Genomic DNA, 16,433 nt, shown 5'->3' on the forward strand with positions numbered 1-16,433 from the left:
CATGGCTCGCTTCCGCCTTCGCTTTCATTGGTAGATTGGCTCTCTCGGCTCCCGTTACTTGCCCTGGGTTTTCCTATTGCCGTCGTAGCCATGGCGGCCATGAGTTTATTGCAGCGGGCTTCGGTCACTGCGGTGGCCGCTCTGACTGGCCGCCGCCTTGGCACTCGCCTTGGATTAGGGGGCTTCCTCACGCGAGGCTTTCCGAAGACTGTCGGTGGGTGCTGGCTTTGGGAGAAAGCGCTCTCAGGGGAAGCGGGGTGAGAGATAGAGGACTCTTCCCCGGTGACCTTGGTGGGACCCGGAGGGAGCCAAGAGAAATTGCGGGCTTGGGGCTTGAGAAGAGAGCTGGAGCATGGGCTGTGTGAGGGGATTAAGGGTTCTCCCGAAGTAATCGTATCGATCGAGTTTAAATTATTAATTAGCATTCGTGAAACACTACCAATTCAGCCAACCCAACTGGTGCTAATTTGAGAATGAAGCTGAGGTTGGAAAGGGAAAGAGCTGAGACCCATTACTCTTGGGTACCGGAGTTTGTACTTCCCACATGCACTAGGCTCTAGTCCCACAAAATATGAAGTCATGTTGCTGAGGAGCCGAGTGATGCTCAGTAACGCATAGATAGGTGAAAAGGCTCACGATGAGGCATTATGCATCAGGACTTGCTGAGAATATGATAGAAAGGATCAGTGTTATTCACCAAATTTCCAGCAGGAATTTCAACCTGTTACAACACTGCTTTGCCGACATTCCTTGATAAAATCCCTTTGTAAGCCATTTCTGGTTACAGGTATCCTCTTCAAATACTCCCTGGGATAGTATTTAACATGCATGGCTGGAGAGTAACTGAAGTAAAAATTCACCCCCGGATCCCTTTTATACACCGTTCTCCATTCTTGGAGTTTCTAAAGGATCATTGCAGATAATCTGAGCCGTTTCCTCTAAGCAGTAAATGATCTAATAGCTGTACTGAGGGTTACTATGTTTCAGCTATGTACCTGTTTTCAAAGAGGTTTTGCAGGTGAAGCTCTATCTGTCGCTGTGCAGTGAAAGTTTTTAATCTGTAATTGTTTCTGTCTATTCCTCAGAGTGTGAGCTCCAGCAGAGTAACTTGTTTTGTTTCCTCTGGAGTTAGGCGACTAGGTTCAAAACCTGGCTTCAGAGTTCAGTAGCTGCCTGACCTTGGCTCATCACATTTTGGAAGCTAAGTGGTGACACTTAATTGCTTGGAACCTGTATTTCTTCATCTGTAAAAAAGGGGATGTTTATTGTAAATGGGCTTATATCCTATTGACCAGGAAATAAAAATAATCTCTTTCTTACTGAAGAGTATTTAGAACCCTTGGATTAGGGGTTCTACCCAATTTTGCATCTTTCTAGAAATGTCATATTGAAATAAAATGAACTTATCTCTATAAGAACATAAACACACGCACACACACATACACACAGAATAAGAATGAATAATTTTAACCTACTTTATAAGATAGTTGTGAAGAGTGAGTGGGAAAAAACTAGAGCACCTAGCATTGGCCTTTTACAGAACCCTGTGGCCACATTTTTCTTAAATGTCTAGTACTGTCATGTTATCTTCATCCACTTCAGTGTAAACCTTTCTCAGAATACAAGCAGATAAAAGTATTTATTTAATTAAATTTTTTTAATTAAATGTCTCATATCAAGGGATTCCGGACATGAGCTTAAGTTCTTCTCTCACCTGCAGGGAACTTTATTGTTCAAGGCTGATGCATGATATTTTCGTTTTAAAAAACAATGATATCAAAATTATATAAACAAGTAGTGTGGAATTAATTCAGACATGGAAGATGGGGCATTTTAACTGGATTCTAGTTTTAACAGGTATAATTAACAGAAAAGTAAAAGATGTGTTTTCTGATATATCTGAATATGGACCTCTTGGGATAGGCAGCAGAGTGTTTTAGCAAAAGAGCTACATCAGTAGTATGTTTTAGGAAGATGCTTCTGAATTTTGCATGGTTTATAGGGGATGTTGATTACTTCAACCAGTGAGGTAAAGAGGGCGTGGAAAGTTTGAGACTTAGAATCAAGAGGCCTTGACAAGTGATGATTGAGTGGTAGATGCGAAGAAGATGACTGAGACTGTTAGACTGGCTAATTTAGTTGGTGGTACCCTTAATTGGGAATAGTCTGAGAATGAGTGAAATAAAATGATTGTTGTCTTGGAGACACAAAAAATCCTACAGTACGTGATTTGATCCTCACAACGATCACAATTGCCAAAAACATAACTTTCCCGAGATTATTTGCATTTAAAAAATTGTTACTGAAACCTTCGTTCCATGTAATTAATGAATACTAAACTTAGAAATTCCAGGCTTTACAGAGTGGTGGAAGATGCCTATTTTCATGGCAGAAGGGTCTGAGTTGCAGAAATTCTGACAGTCACCCCTATTGGTAAGCAATGTGGCCCTGCTATATCAACAAGTCATGAGCGTTCATATTTGAAAAGACATTAGTGGTATGAAATGTACTTTAGAACAGCGGTAATAAAAGTTTTCTACCACATTAAATGTCATGAATAATTGTTGTTTAACAATAGGGAAATTATATGTAAAGAAAACAAGCAGTTCTCATTACAAAATGCATTAATATTGCTAGAATGCATCTAGATCAGTCTTCTATAATTTTTTGGTTTGTTGCATTTTCCATATTTATAGTGCCATTCATAATCAGTTGTTTCTAACCACATCAAGTTTAGTCTTTATATCTTTCTCTCCATGTGGCATGTGTGCAGTATGAGTGTTTGTGCATGCATCTATATTTTTGAAAGGGAAAGTTGGAAGTTTACCATCTCTTCTCAGATTTATTTTTGGGGACTAAGGAAAGATCTACCAACATTTAATTTAACTTGAGAAATGAAAACTCAACAATATTTATAGAGCGCCTACCATGTGGCAGACACTAAAGGATTGTGGAGATACAGCACTGAATGAGACAATCCTTGACCTGATGGACTTTAACAAAATAATTAGGCTTAGTGCTCATTGTTCTAAAAGAAATAGAGGCGTACTGCAGAGATTGCAGGTTCAGTTCAGACTACCGCACTAAAGCAAGTATCTCAATAAAGCAAGTCACAATCTGCTGATGAAAGCTCTTGCCTTCAATTTGTAAAAACAATGCAATGTCTGTGTAGTGCAAGAAAGCGAAGCACAAGAAAAGGTTCCTGTAACAAGACGGTATTAAAGTAAGTTAGTGGGAGGTCAGTTTAGGTAGGATAGTCAGAGAAGACACCTTTGAATAGGTGACATTTGATCTTAGCCCTGAAGAACACGTGTGGAGGCAGCCATTCAGAGATCCTGGGGAAAAGCTTCCAGGCAAAGGGGAAAGTAAATGCAAAAACCTGAAGGCAAGATTGGGAGGAAACCATTGAGATTGATGAGGTGGTAAGGTAGCCTTCTTCTAAGAGAGGCCAGATATTCAGATTCTTCGAGGTAAAGGACCTTAGAAATCCTATAGGCCAAACCCCTATAGTATGCTAGTCCTTGTTATATCCCAAGATGGATACCTGAATAACATCGTAATGAGGAATTGGGGAGTTGGCCCAGTTTTATTTTCAAAGATTAAATTGTTGAAAACATCTTCCTTGTATTAAGCCTGAAATTACTTTCACCTATTAATCCTAGTTCTTCCCTTCAGGTTAACACAGGACGGTGTAAACCCTTTGTCATGGGACAGCCCTCCAGCTATTTAAAGACTCTCATCTGGTCTCTACCCAGACGTCTTTTTTGTGGGCCAATCAGCTTCAATTCTTTCAGTTTTAACATGTCAGTTTCCAAGTTGTTTTTCATCCTGGTTGCTTAAGTTGGAGATTGTCTAACAGTGTACGTGGGACAAACACACTTCTGGAGGTGTAGTTTGGAGATAGGGGTGAGAGGCTCCTCCAGTTTTGACCCTGTACTTCTAGTACATCAGATTAAGACCAGATTACCTTTGCCTTTTTTGGTAACCATGTTGGGGGATCCAGGCAGGACTTTCCACTTATATTTAATCCTTTTAGATTCAGCCTTTTGTAAATGTGTATGAAAATTTTGGGGGTATCCCGTTTCATCATCAGTGTAGTAGCCACTTTTAAAGCAGTAGCTCTGTGTCTTTGTCAGGGATGCCACCATCCAGGCTATTTATAGAACTCTTGACCCTATGGAGAGGTTCAGTGCTATGGAGAAAACTCTTTGGCAGGTTACTGCATTAAGTAATGGTCCCCTTTTGGGTGTAATCAGTCAATCAATTACCCATTTCAAATTAATTTAACTTACTATTTCTCTGAGCTTATAATGTGCCTTTCCTCTCAGCTTCCACCCCCACCATCCTGTCTAAATAGGAACTTTATTTCTGGGCTTATTCTTTTCTGACACTGCATCCTGTTTCTTTCCATTGTTCTTATAGATTTATAATTATGTTTATCTATTTGTTTAGTTTCTCTTCCTTCCAGCAGGATCTATATCCCTCTTAGACTGTAGGCCTAGCATAGGACCTTCAAATAGTAGGTACTTAAATATTACTGAATTAATGAGTGGATTATACTATTATCCAGCCCAGTTTTTCATGTAGTCTATAAAATATTTCCTGTCTTTCAAATGATTTGCTGAAATACCTATTTACTTTGTTGAATTCTCTTATCTTGTTATTTTAAAAGCCTTAGTAGTATGCGTCGTACGTAGTAACGTCATGCTAGCTTCTAAATCTTTTGTGAATAACCACCTGAATTCATTACAAACTGCTGTAGGTGATACCAAAATTAAGAAGACGGATCCTGCTTTTAAGACATTTTTATTTCACTGGAGAGAGTGAAAGCAATTGTGTACCTTTGTAGAATATTCAGCAATTTATAGGTAGGAGAGATCTCATCTGGTCAGGAAGAATGTTGGTTTCCTGGAGGATAAGATGTCATCTGGTCCTAAAGAACAGATTTCAGGAGCGGAGAAGGCATCCTAGTCACTTAAGTGTGAACAAAGGATAGAGTGTAGTAACACAGCCGAAACATAGTAAACCTGTTTCTCAGTATCAGTCAGAGCCTTTCCTGTAGCAGAATGCCTGTGTGATCCTTCCAGACTTCCAAGGAAGGGAAATAGGGTAAGAAATAAGATTCAGAAAGGAAACTTTGCCTCACTTTATTTCAAGTACATTTAAATTAAATATCATCTGGGGGAGGATTTAAAGAGAACATTGGTAATCAGAAATGGCTCACAAAAGGGTTTTACCAAGATATGCAGAGTGTTTACTTGTGTAACAATGTCAAATTCCTGCTGGATATATGTTGAAGAAATATCTTTACTTTCAGCAAGTTCTAGTGTTTTTTGCTTCATATGGAATGGCATAATCTAAATTTATTTCTTTTGCAGCGTTAGCAAATATTTGTTGTAGTGGAAAACAAAGTAGCCTACCAAGAATATCTGACCTTCCTGTCTGCTGTCGAAACAAATTCATATGATTATTTGGATATTACTTTAACGTTGACTAAAAGTGAGGAAAACTAAAGTTTGGAACAGTACATCAATGTATTAAAGATAATCTCTCTGCCTTGCCTTTAGTACTTAAATAAGAAAGCATGCATTTTTTTTACCTTAATTCGTATTAAACATTTATGCATGTGCATTTTCCTACAATCTTGACTTTATCTCAGAATATAATAGTATATACCTATCGGAAACTTGTGTAAAACAGAGTAATTTAATATTCCAGCTCCTGTGCGACACAGTGGAGATCATGGGAAAAGACTGTTTGTCATCAAACCTTCTGGATTCTATGACAAACGTTTTTTGAATTTACTGGTGAGTTAGAAATTTTCATGTAAATAGGAAGAAATTTTCAGCCTATTTAGAAAACACCTTTCATTTTATAAAAGATTTTATTTTATAAATTCATATTTGTTTTCTCAGAAGATACTGAGATTTTGTAGTAAGGTCTGATTTGTTACTGAATTTCTTTTTAAATTAGTTGCCTTTTTTTTTCTTCTTCATAAAAGGGATTTATACTCATTGGAGGTCAAAATTGAGCTATTTTTTTCTTTTCAAAATTATGGTGTTTTGAAATATAATTTATGTTCCCTGCCTGCCCCCTCTCCCCTAAAAATCTATAAATTCTAAAACTTTAAGGACAGATTCATTTGGGGATAATGATTTGTATTATTAAAATATTCTTTAAATTATCAAAGAATTCATTGAAGTATTTCTTTAAATAAGGAACTCCATTATTTTGGGATATGAGTTTTTGAAATTTCTATATTCAGGAACATTGACTTGAGAGAGTGAAGCAGGATACTTTACTGACTGTACATTTTTAACTCAATTCTATAACGAAAAGTAGAGGCTTAGAAGATGGGAGATTGTCTAGACTCTCACCTGTGGTTCCTAACACTGTCACCTACCATATGAGCATGGACTGTCCTCTAGATTTTGCTCTGTCATTGTGCTTAATGCCTACCTCTATCTCCTTGATAGAGCTCCTACTTTTCTAGTCATGACCAACTCTGTACAGTGGTTGAAATCACCCTGATGTTTTTACACTTCTTAATACAAAAATTTCTAACTTTTATTACATTGCTTTAACTGAAAAGTGAAAAATCATTTAAATGCCCGCTGTATTTTATTATACAATTAATCCTTTTTTCTTTCATTTTTGGTGCTAAAGATAGGCATCTAAAAGGTAGAGAAACAAAATCACAGAAATAAATAATTTGATACTGTATCTCCAATTTGGCAAGTTTATTTTACTAGAAATATGGGGAAATCATACAATAAGGGCAATTTGAGAGTGGGGAAAGAAAGTTACAAAATGTCTATCTGAAAACTTTTTTTAAAATTTTAACAGAAATTCTACATTTTCTTGACTGGAGTTCCAGTAGCAATTGGCATAACTCTGGTGAATGTATTCATTGGTAAGTCCCTCTCTTCTGACCAAATTGGTAATTTTAAAAACCTATATACATTAATAAAACAAAAATTGTGGATAAGGAAAAGTTCTTTAAAAAATAAATATAAGGCTGGAAATTTATTTTAAAATAAATCTTAATTTGTTATAGTGTACAATGATACTTTTTAAAACATCTTTATCTCCTAAAACATTTATGTCACTGATTCTGTAGAGGCCACATAAAAGGCTTCAGAAAGCCTTGTCTTCTTACTCCTCTTCATTTCCAAAAACCAGCTCTGACAAGGCAGGATAAGGAAAACAGAAAAAGAAAAGGAACAGAGGTAGAAGAGAGACTGAGGGATGGCAGGGTTTTTAAAAATCCATCCTAGAACATATAAATTGTAATCTTCTAACAAAGAATGGGATCGTGAATGACAGACAGTAAACATTAGGTTTCATCGGAGATTCTCCTCAAAGTACTTCTGACATCTTGAATTCTAAATATTTTTGTCTTGTTGGTATAGGGAAAACTAGAAGGAATAATATGTCTTTTAATGTCTTGTTATACTATATAAAAATGAAATAGGAAAGTTGTATAATACCTATAGACAATGCCTTACATATAGAAGATATCTAAAAAATATCTAATGAATGGATTTTCAACCAGAATGAGATGAATTTAAATATTAAATATCTTTGCTGATACAAATAAAAGGTTTCTTTAAAACCACAAGAAGTTGGTTTCTTACTTAAATAGTGAAGACTTAATATTATATACTCCTGATACTAAAGTGAACATGACTATTTTCTCTTACTAGGTGAAGCCGAGTTAGCAGAAATTCCAGAAGGCTATATCCCAGAACACTGGGAATATTACAAGGTTGGTATAAGTCACCAAAAGTTACTTTCTGTTAGGTATCTTGTCTATGCAGTGGATGTCTTAATTCAGCAATTAAGATATAGTTTTATATTCAGTTTTTGATGTCAAGTAGATGAATACATTTTATGTTCACTTTTAACATGCAGCTTCTTTTGTTAATTTTTTACATTTTTTTCTTGTTTTAAGCTTTATGGTTTTTTTAAAGGATGACTGAAGTATGTTCTTGACCTAGTAGACTAACAGTCAGAATTTATTCCAAGTTCAATGCTGTAGGAAAGATGTTACCAATACTAGTGCTAGCTGTCATTTATTGAGAACCAACTATGTAGCAGGCACAATGGTGTTTTGCAGATATCTCATTCTATGTAAAAGGTACTATTAACAGAGATTAAGTGACCTATCCAAGAAATAGGGTCAGTATTTGAACCCAGGCAGTCTTGTCTCCAAAGACTGCACTGTTAATTAGTCATTTTACTACACTGTCACTGCTACTAAAACCCAAAATTAATTCTGTTACCCTTTACCAAAGTGATATAGAGAGTCGCCCTGATTAGAGTATATCCTATCATGTTTTATTATCTGAATGAATTATATTTTAGGAAAATGGTACTTCATTATTAAATCTTAAGGTAATCCATATAGTTACTTTATCTTTTCTAACTGTTAGAAAGAGCTTCATTTTTGGATTACCATACCCTGGGTTTGGTTCTAAAATGCTGCTTTAGAAACTGAGCACAGGTTTTAGAGTCACAGACCTGGTTGAGTCCAGATGTTGCCACTTAGTAACTGTATAACTGTGTAATTTGCTCATCTATAAAATGGGGACAAAAATAGTATCCACCTAATGGATTAAAATTATTTAAAATATATATAAAGTAGTTGGCACATAGTAAATGTTATTGGCTTACCTGCGATAGTCATCTTAAAGAATAGTTAACTGGAAAAGCAAAATACTAATCAGAAACTAATTTTAAACAAATTTCCTCCTGTAGCATCCTATATCAAGATGGATTGCTCGAACTTTCTATGACAGTCCTGAAAAGAATTATGAAAGAACAATGGCTATTCTTCAAATTGAAGCTGAAAAGGCTGACTTTCGGTAAAAAGGGGAGGAAAGCAGGGAAGAAAATCCTTTACTATGGTCGCAAATCACAAGAAAAATTTAATGAAACTATTTCAACACTATAGGATGCTCTATGTAAAAGAATGAAGATGGGGTGAAAATTAGCCTGTTTTGACTAGAGACTGAGCTGAAACTAGGAAACTATTAGGAGATAATATCTATTAGATTAGGAGGAATTCTTTTTAAAAATATGCTTCTCTGTTAAGAGCAGGGCAGCCCTTTCTTCCTACCTCCTCTCCCCCAATGTCTTTTCCTTCTGCACCCAGTCTCATCCTTAGAGGTGACTACTATTTAACAATTTTTTATATATGTTTCCAGAAAAAATTTTGTGTATTAAAAATGTTTTATATGTCATTAAATATATTAATACAAATGGAATCCTCTTATAAATGCTTCTGCACCTCGTCTTCATTTCATTTGAATATATCTTGGTGATCTTTCTGTAATACCGTATACTCCATTCTTCTTAAAGGTTGCATCATATATTTCATTGCATGAATGTGCCTGAATTTTTTAACCAGCATCTTCTTGTCAGTACTTAGGTTCTTTCAAAGTTTTTTGATATTATGCATAGTGCTGTGGTGACTATCTTGTCCGTATATTTTTACATATTTATTAAATGTATCTGGAATATAAATTTCTAGCAGTGGCATTGATAAGCCAATTGTTCTATTTTTTAAATTTTAGATGAGTATTGCTAAACTCTTCCAAAAAATTGTACCACTTGTCTTTTCTATCATTAATACATAATAATCTTCATTTCTCCATACCTTTCCCACTAATGGAATTTATCAAACCTACACATTGTTGCTGATAAGATATTTGAAAAATATTATCTCATTATTTTAATCTTGTGATTTTTGGAAGGTCAAGGTGTTTTCATATATCTATTGGTTGTTTATATTTCTTTTTCTGTAAATTGCCCATTTTTCTACTAATCTGTACATTAGTTTACTTAATGTTTGTTTTTCTTGTAAATGTTTTCCTGGCTTACTTGTTTTTGACAGTGTAGAATGTTTTGCAATGTAGAAGTATTTTTATGTTTTAGATAACAAAACTGTAGTAGCAGCTAATGTGTTTTGAACACTACTGTGTACTAGTGCCTAACTAACTTTATATGTACTTACTCATTTAATTATTGTCAGGTTTGTCAGTCTCTTTCTCTAGCTTCTGGGATTTTGTGTTATGCATAGATCTCTGATAGTAATTAAATAAGTAAATATATAAGTCCAAATTATTTTTTTACATGGTCATTCATGTTTCCTTTTGCTACTTTTAAATTTGATCCTATCCGAGGTTCATTTTGGTGTTGGGAATGAGGTTTACATACAATCAAATCTGCCCATTAAGTTCAGTGGGTTTTTGACAAAAGTATATAGCTGTGTTACCGCCACGATCATCTCAGTCACCTAGTGAGCCTCTTTCTTTCCAGTCAATCCCCATCCCCTAGTCATGATCCCAGACTACAATTGATCTGCTGTTTATTCATTCTGTTTTAGTCTTTGTAGCTTATGCAAATTGCTATGATATCGAAAAATATTTAAATGATTAAACGAACATATGATTGGCTTGTTTTCTAGATTGTAATTATATGTATTTATAGTTACCATATATAGAATTGTCATTAAGCATTTAAGAGCATGGGACAACAATATGACTCATACTTAGTAACATTGGACTTTTTTGAACTTCAGACATATACCTTTGAGTTCCAGTTAAAAAACAGGATCCCAGAATTCCTTAGACATATAGAGATCCTAAACAGTTCCAAAACAAAAACAAAACTCTGGCTTCTATCCCCAAAGATACCAGTGTGAGTGTGGAATTGGGAGTACTTACAGTTTTTAAAAAGGATATGTTTAGGTATTTGAAAAACAAGCATAAAATAAAGATATAAAATAGAAAGGAACTATCCCCCATAATTGACTTCCCAAGAGATAACTATTATTTTTGGTCTTCCAGATTTTTAATACCTTGTGCATATATATAGTCACAAATGATTACTGTTTTTTAATGAAATGAGAAGATGCTACACATTTTTTACCTTGCTTTTTTAACTTAACAGTATATATCATCTCTTGTTACTATTTATAGATTTTCCTCATTCTTTTGAACAGGTGCATAGGATTTCATCATGTGGGTTAACCATAATTTATTTAACCAGTCCCTTTGATGAATATTTTAATTACTTGCATTTTAGGATAATTACATTCTAAAGAGAGAAAAGGAAAAGGATGATATTTAATCCTAAATAAAAGATAAATATGCTCTCTCAGATATATAATCACAAAGTTATATAATCTCTCCTAGATAGACCTAGTAAGCTGGTTAAGGTTAATAAAGTGAATTCTTTAACTGTGATAAATTTCCAGTCATATGAAAAAAAAAATGATATGTAAAAATGGAAAGTTAAAGGTTTGATATAGAGGGACTATTTTAGGAATATGTGATAGTTTGTACAGAGGCTTGAATATGGAAGAGGAAAGTATCTTTATAGACTAGAGATTATTTAGGTTGTGAAGAATGTTTTTCTTTATTTTAGGCGAGGCACACCTTGGTCGACCTCATAGATTGCAAGGACCTTGTCAGCATACAATCCCTTATTTTTTAATTTTTTTTTTTATGCCGACAGCACCTGGTCTTCCTAGGTGGTCTCCCATCCAAGTACTAACCAGGCCTGACCCTGCTTAGCTTCCAAGATCAAACGAGATCCAGCTTGTTCAGGGTAGCATGGCCATAGATGAGACTGTTTTTCTTAATCCTGATTTTTATTTCTTCTTTTCTTTATAAATGTTGCCTGTTCGATGTTGACCAGGCTCAGTATGATGCTGGTGGCTGGTGAATAAGATACCATTCCTACTCTCAAGGGTTTTCTATTCTAATGGTGATGGACAGCCAGTATAAACAAGGGGATGTGAGCTCCTCCAAGAAGGCTTGTTCATTTTTTAATTCCTAACACTTGGCACAGCATATGGCCATAATAGTGGGCATTCTGTAAATGACTGATAACATCTAAAAGGCAAGAAGACAGGCAGTTACCACTATTGGAGTGAAGGTGATCTGTCCAGATAAAGAGCAGGGACAATTTAGATAATGTTTTGGTGATTAAAAACAATATTTTTGGCTAACGATTTAAGCACAATAATAAAAGTCAAAAACAAGTCCCAAATTTTGCTTATAAGTGTATATCAGATACATGTGTACACATGGATCTGTGGAGGGACATTATATTTTACATAAAGCAAAAGACCCTTTAGTGGTGGTTCTCTATAGAGCTAATTCATCAAATTTGTCATTGGAAATGCTAGAATCACAATATTGCTATTTCATTTGTTACAGCTTAAAGGAGTTGGAAGTACGAAGATTAATGCGTATGAGAGGCGATGGTCCCTGGTATCACTATCCAACCATTGATAAAGAACTTATTGATTATTCTCCAAAAGCAAGTCCTGACAACTAATCTTTTATTTCTCTAAATACAAAGTGTAGAATTAATAAATATATTCTGTATTTTTGCTCAGTGTGATAATAAAAGATCCTCTTCCATTGCTCCGTTTCTCAAAGTTGGTTCAGATTAAGGCTTTTATTGTGTGTGATTTTAATTTTTTTCAGCTTTATGAGGTATAATTGACAAAATTGTAAGATATGTAAAGTGTACATCATGATGATTTGATATATGTGTACATTGTGAAAGGCAGATTAAGGTTTTTGATTTGGGGGTTTCAGCTTCCTCTTTTAAGAAGGTTTAAAATGTAAAAAAACTCAGAGAAATACGAATTTGTGAACTCAAAAGAGTTCCTTTGAAAGGTTAATGTTTTATTTGTCTGATAAATGGAAGTTAGGGGAGTCTATGTTAAGTATCAGGAAATAAAGCAGTTTATATACATGTCTGTATAGTAGACATCTGGATTATTCAGGGGCAACCCAGAATTGTAAATTATACAAATACTGAACAAATTATTTAAAATATTAACACCTTAATAAACAGTTTTTCAGTGAACAAATCTCAGTTTGGTTTTTAGCCATCTCTTGTTCTTTAAACACACACACACACACACACACGCACGCACACACACTCACGTATTTTTCTTACAATCTCTAAGATTTTTTTTTACTTTTTTATTAAATTAAAATTTTTTATTTTTCAATTATAGTTGACATTCCATATTATCATGTTAGTTTCAGGTGTACAGCATACTGGTTAGACATTCATATAATTCATGAATTGATCCCTTCAATAAGCCTAGTAGCCTCATGGCACTACAATCTCTAAGATTCTTTAAAGTCCTTTTTTTGTACACACTGGAGAAGTTGTCCCACTGATAAAGTAATTACTGCAAAGATTATGAAATGTGAGTAAAAGCTAAAATAATGGTTGTCATTTATTAAATACTGTCTGCTAAACACTACTAACTACATTTTTTCACATTATTTTCAAAATAACCTTATGAGATATTACTCTCTGTGTTTCGCAGATGAGAAATTGAGGCTCAGAGATTTTTAAACACATATGCAAGATTTACAAAAATAAACATTTACACTTCAACTTCCAAAATGACCTTTTAGCTTTAAACTTTTATTACTTTCAGCGAATATCTTTTGAGTGCCCTTTATGATCCAGACAAGATCCTTTGGGGTGGTTACATTTTCCTATTTCCCCAGGAGAGGGCGGCCTCGCCCAGCTACCTCCAGATTTTGTTCTGAAGATTTCTTGTGCAATCTAATAACTACCTCAATTCTGCCATAGGATTTGAGAGACGAGCATGCCGTCCCTAAGCCCCTGCTTGCACAAACCATTTAGAGAGGTAAGGAGAGTGGAAGCAGATAGGTCTTATAAGTGGTAATTGCAAGTGATGCTACATCTGGATGTTTATATTCATTCTTTTTAGACTATAGGGTTTTTTTGGCATTGGTAGATTTAACTTTATTTTCTGCTTTCTACTACTATAAGTGTAAGAAAAACACCGTAGAAAATATGAAAGTATTATAAGAAATAGTGATAATCCCACCACCCATAAAGAAATTTGAGAAATTTCCTTCAGTCTTTTTTTTTTTTTTTTAACATAGCTGGGATCAAATGTATAAAATTGAGGTTTGTTTTTTTTTTTTAATTTGAAAGTTTCTTGGAAAGGTTAATAAAGCTAATGTTTAAATACATATGTTTATACTAATTTGTATTTCTATAACCCTTCACCCCTTTCTTCCACTCCCCTCCCCTCTGGCTATCACTAGATTGTACTGATTGTTATGCAAGCTTTTTTTCTAGTTGAAATATTTAAGCTCATTATATTGATCACTAAAATACATACTGGAGATAAAGCGGTCAGTAGACATGTTTCCTCCCAGAGAGTTTATAGTTTATGCTTTAGCATAGATGATAGACATTAAATCAGAAACTATATGCCTTGGGTGTGAAAACGGAAGAACAGATCAGTGTAGCGACCTGTGGGATCCCAAGCCAGCCTCAAGGTACATGCGATGGCTGTTAAGTTCATTTCATAACATCTGAAACATGGTAGACACTAGTAAAGATCTGTTAGTGAATGATACATGGATTTAACACTGTTTTGGGTTATCTTTGTCTTGTCTTTTTCTACAGTTGTACAGTACAGGATCTAGCATGGTGCTATAAAAAAACATAGGCTTGAATTGAGCAGATTTCAGACTAAATTCTGAATTTGCCAATTATATGACAATAATAATGGCTACCATCTTATTTAGTACCTGCTACATGTGTCAGACACTACACTAGGAACTTTATATTTAATCTTCCCTTCTCTCTTAAGAAAAATCCTTCACTACTTTGAGCCCTATCTCTAAAACGGGATTATGCTCTTTATCTAGCAGTACTATTGTGAAGATCACTGGGACAACATATAAAATGCCTACTACACTGGTAAATAATAGGTGATAAAGACGTCTCTCTTTCAAATAAAGATTGAAATGGTCCACTCTTTTTTCAAGAAAATTAAATATCTCATACTATCTGCTTCAGGCTTACTGATTTCAAGGAGTAATGGAGTTAGATGTAGACTAGAGCCAATGGGCAAGGTTTTTAAAACTTTCAAATCATGGAAAAAGTCAAGCGTACTACAATGTAAACTCACCATACTGTTCTAAACGCTCTGCTGGAGAGCACAAGGAGATAGCTGTAAATTCCCTGGACTCAGTCTCCTTATGGCAATTGTTTTCTCAAATTTCAGTCCATCTCAGTTTTAACTATATCTGTTTTTGCCTTCACACATAATGAATGCTTAAAATGTTCTTTAAATTGACCTTTTACACTTTTAAACTTAGATTTTTAAAAAGAAATGTGTCCCTATAAATAGAAAATTAGTCCCTTGTCATAAAAGATAAGCACAAATATAACTATGTATTATATTCTGCCCAGATTCTGTTGCTTTCCCAATGCTCTGAGCCTAAGGCCTGGCTCTCTCTTTAAAAAGGGAGAATTTTAAAAGATTACTGGTTTTAATAACATACTAGTACTGAATGGGGACTTTTCTGCATGTAATCAAATGGAGAATTGAAAAGGCAAAACTCAGTCATGAGCTGATGAATTATCTCATGTCCTCCAGGTACATGCCCACATTTTGGAAAAATATTTATGTATTTTATTAAGATTTTGACATTGGAAAATGTGAGAAAAACTATCCTCTAAAGTATCCATTATAATTTCCTTAAATAATTCACATTTTTATTTGTTTTTCAAATTATATATTGCTAAAGATAGCACTTAGCATGGTATTTAGTTCGTTATAAAAGCATAAGTTATTCAGCATTTCTTATCAGAATCATACCATAGTTTTTTTTTTTTTAGAAAACATTTGAGCAGAACCTACCTAGAGACATGATCCCTTTTCTATTTTTAACCTAAATAATCACATCCAGGGATTTATCTTAAAGAACTAATCAACAACAACAAAAAAGCTGTATATAATAAACTCTTAATCATAAATAATAATGAAAAAACAAACAATATGTACTTAACAATAGGAAAATGGTTTGTTAATTATTAACACTAAACGTTTGATGTACTATGATACAGCCTTTAAAAATAATTATGTAGCAATGAGAGGAAATAGACATATTTAAGGGTAGAAAATAGACATATTTAGGGGTAATGGTGATGTATGTGTTATGACATGTGACTTACCCACAATTGGTTCAGAAAAAATTCCATGTTTATATACATGTGGGTTTATATACATATATGAGTATATGTGTGTATCTCTAATATATATTTGTGTTTATTTATGTGTACACATATATGCATATATAGAGAGATCTCTGTGTTGATACTTGTGTTATGGGCTGAATTGTGTCACTTCAAAATTCACATGTTGATGTCCTAACCCCTAGTACCTCAGAATATGACTGACTGTATTTTGAGATAAAGCCTTTAAAGTAATTAAGGTGGCTAGGGTGGGCCCTAATCCAATATGACTGGTATTTTAAGAAGAGTTTAGGACACAGATATGTACAGAGGGGAGACCATGTGGAAACACAGGGAGAAGATGGCCATCTGCAAGCTGAGGAGAG

At 34.5% G+C, this 16,433-nt stretch overlaps 1 protein-coding gene and 1 pseudogene across 2 annotated transcripts; one reads left to right on the top strand and one right to left on the bottom strand.

Annotated features, from left to right (window-relative positions):
- Nucleotides 1-50: 50 nt before the first annotated feature.
- Nucleotides 51-12,895, top strand: NDUFB5 (NADH:ubiquinone oxidoreductase subunit B5). 2 transcript variants are annotated; one of them, XM_016128020.2, is made up of 6 exons: nucleotides 59-214; nucleotides 5,719-5,807; nucleotides 6,847-6,913; nucleotides 7,707-7,768; nucleotides 8,761-8,867; nucleotides 12,231-12,895. In XM_016128020.2, the coding sequence occupies exons 1-6, from the start codon at nucleotides 91-93 to the stop codon at nucleotides 12,349-12,351; spliced, it is 570 nt and encodes a 189-aa protein (XP_015983506.2). In that variant the 5' UTR covers nucleotides 59-90; the 3' UTR covers nucleotides 12,352-12,895. The 2 variants fall into 2 exon arrangements, with proteins under 2 accessions (XP_015983507.1, XP_015983506.2); XM_016128021.2 differs by lacking the exon at nucleotides 8,761-8,867 and having other exon boundaries at nucleotides 51-214.
- On the bottom strand, nucleotides 11,515-11,633 carry LOC118602607 (annotated as a pseudogene).
- Nucleotides 12,896-16,433: the final 3,538 nt, after the last annotated feature.

The sequence above is a fragment of the Rousettus aegyptiacus genome, unplaced genomic scaffold, assembly GCF_014176215.1.
Source record: "Rousettus aegyptiacus isolate mRouAeg1 unplaced genomic scaffold, mRouAeg1.p scaffold_m13_p_4, whole genome shotgun sequence".
Taxonomy (NCBI): Eukaryota; Metazoa; Chordata; class Mammalia; order Chiroptera; family Pteropodidae; genus Rousettus; species Rousettus aegyptiacus.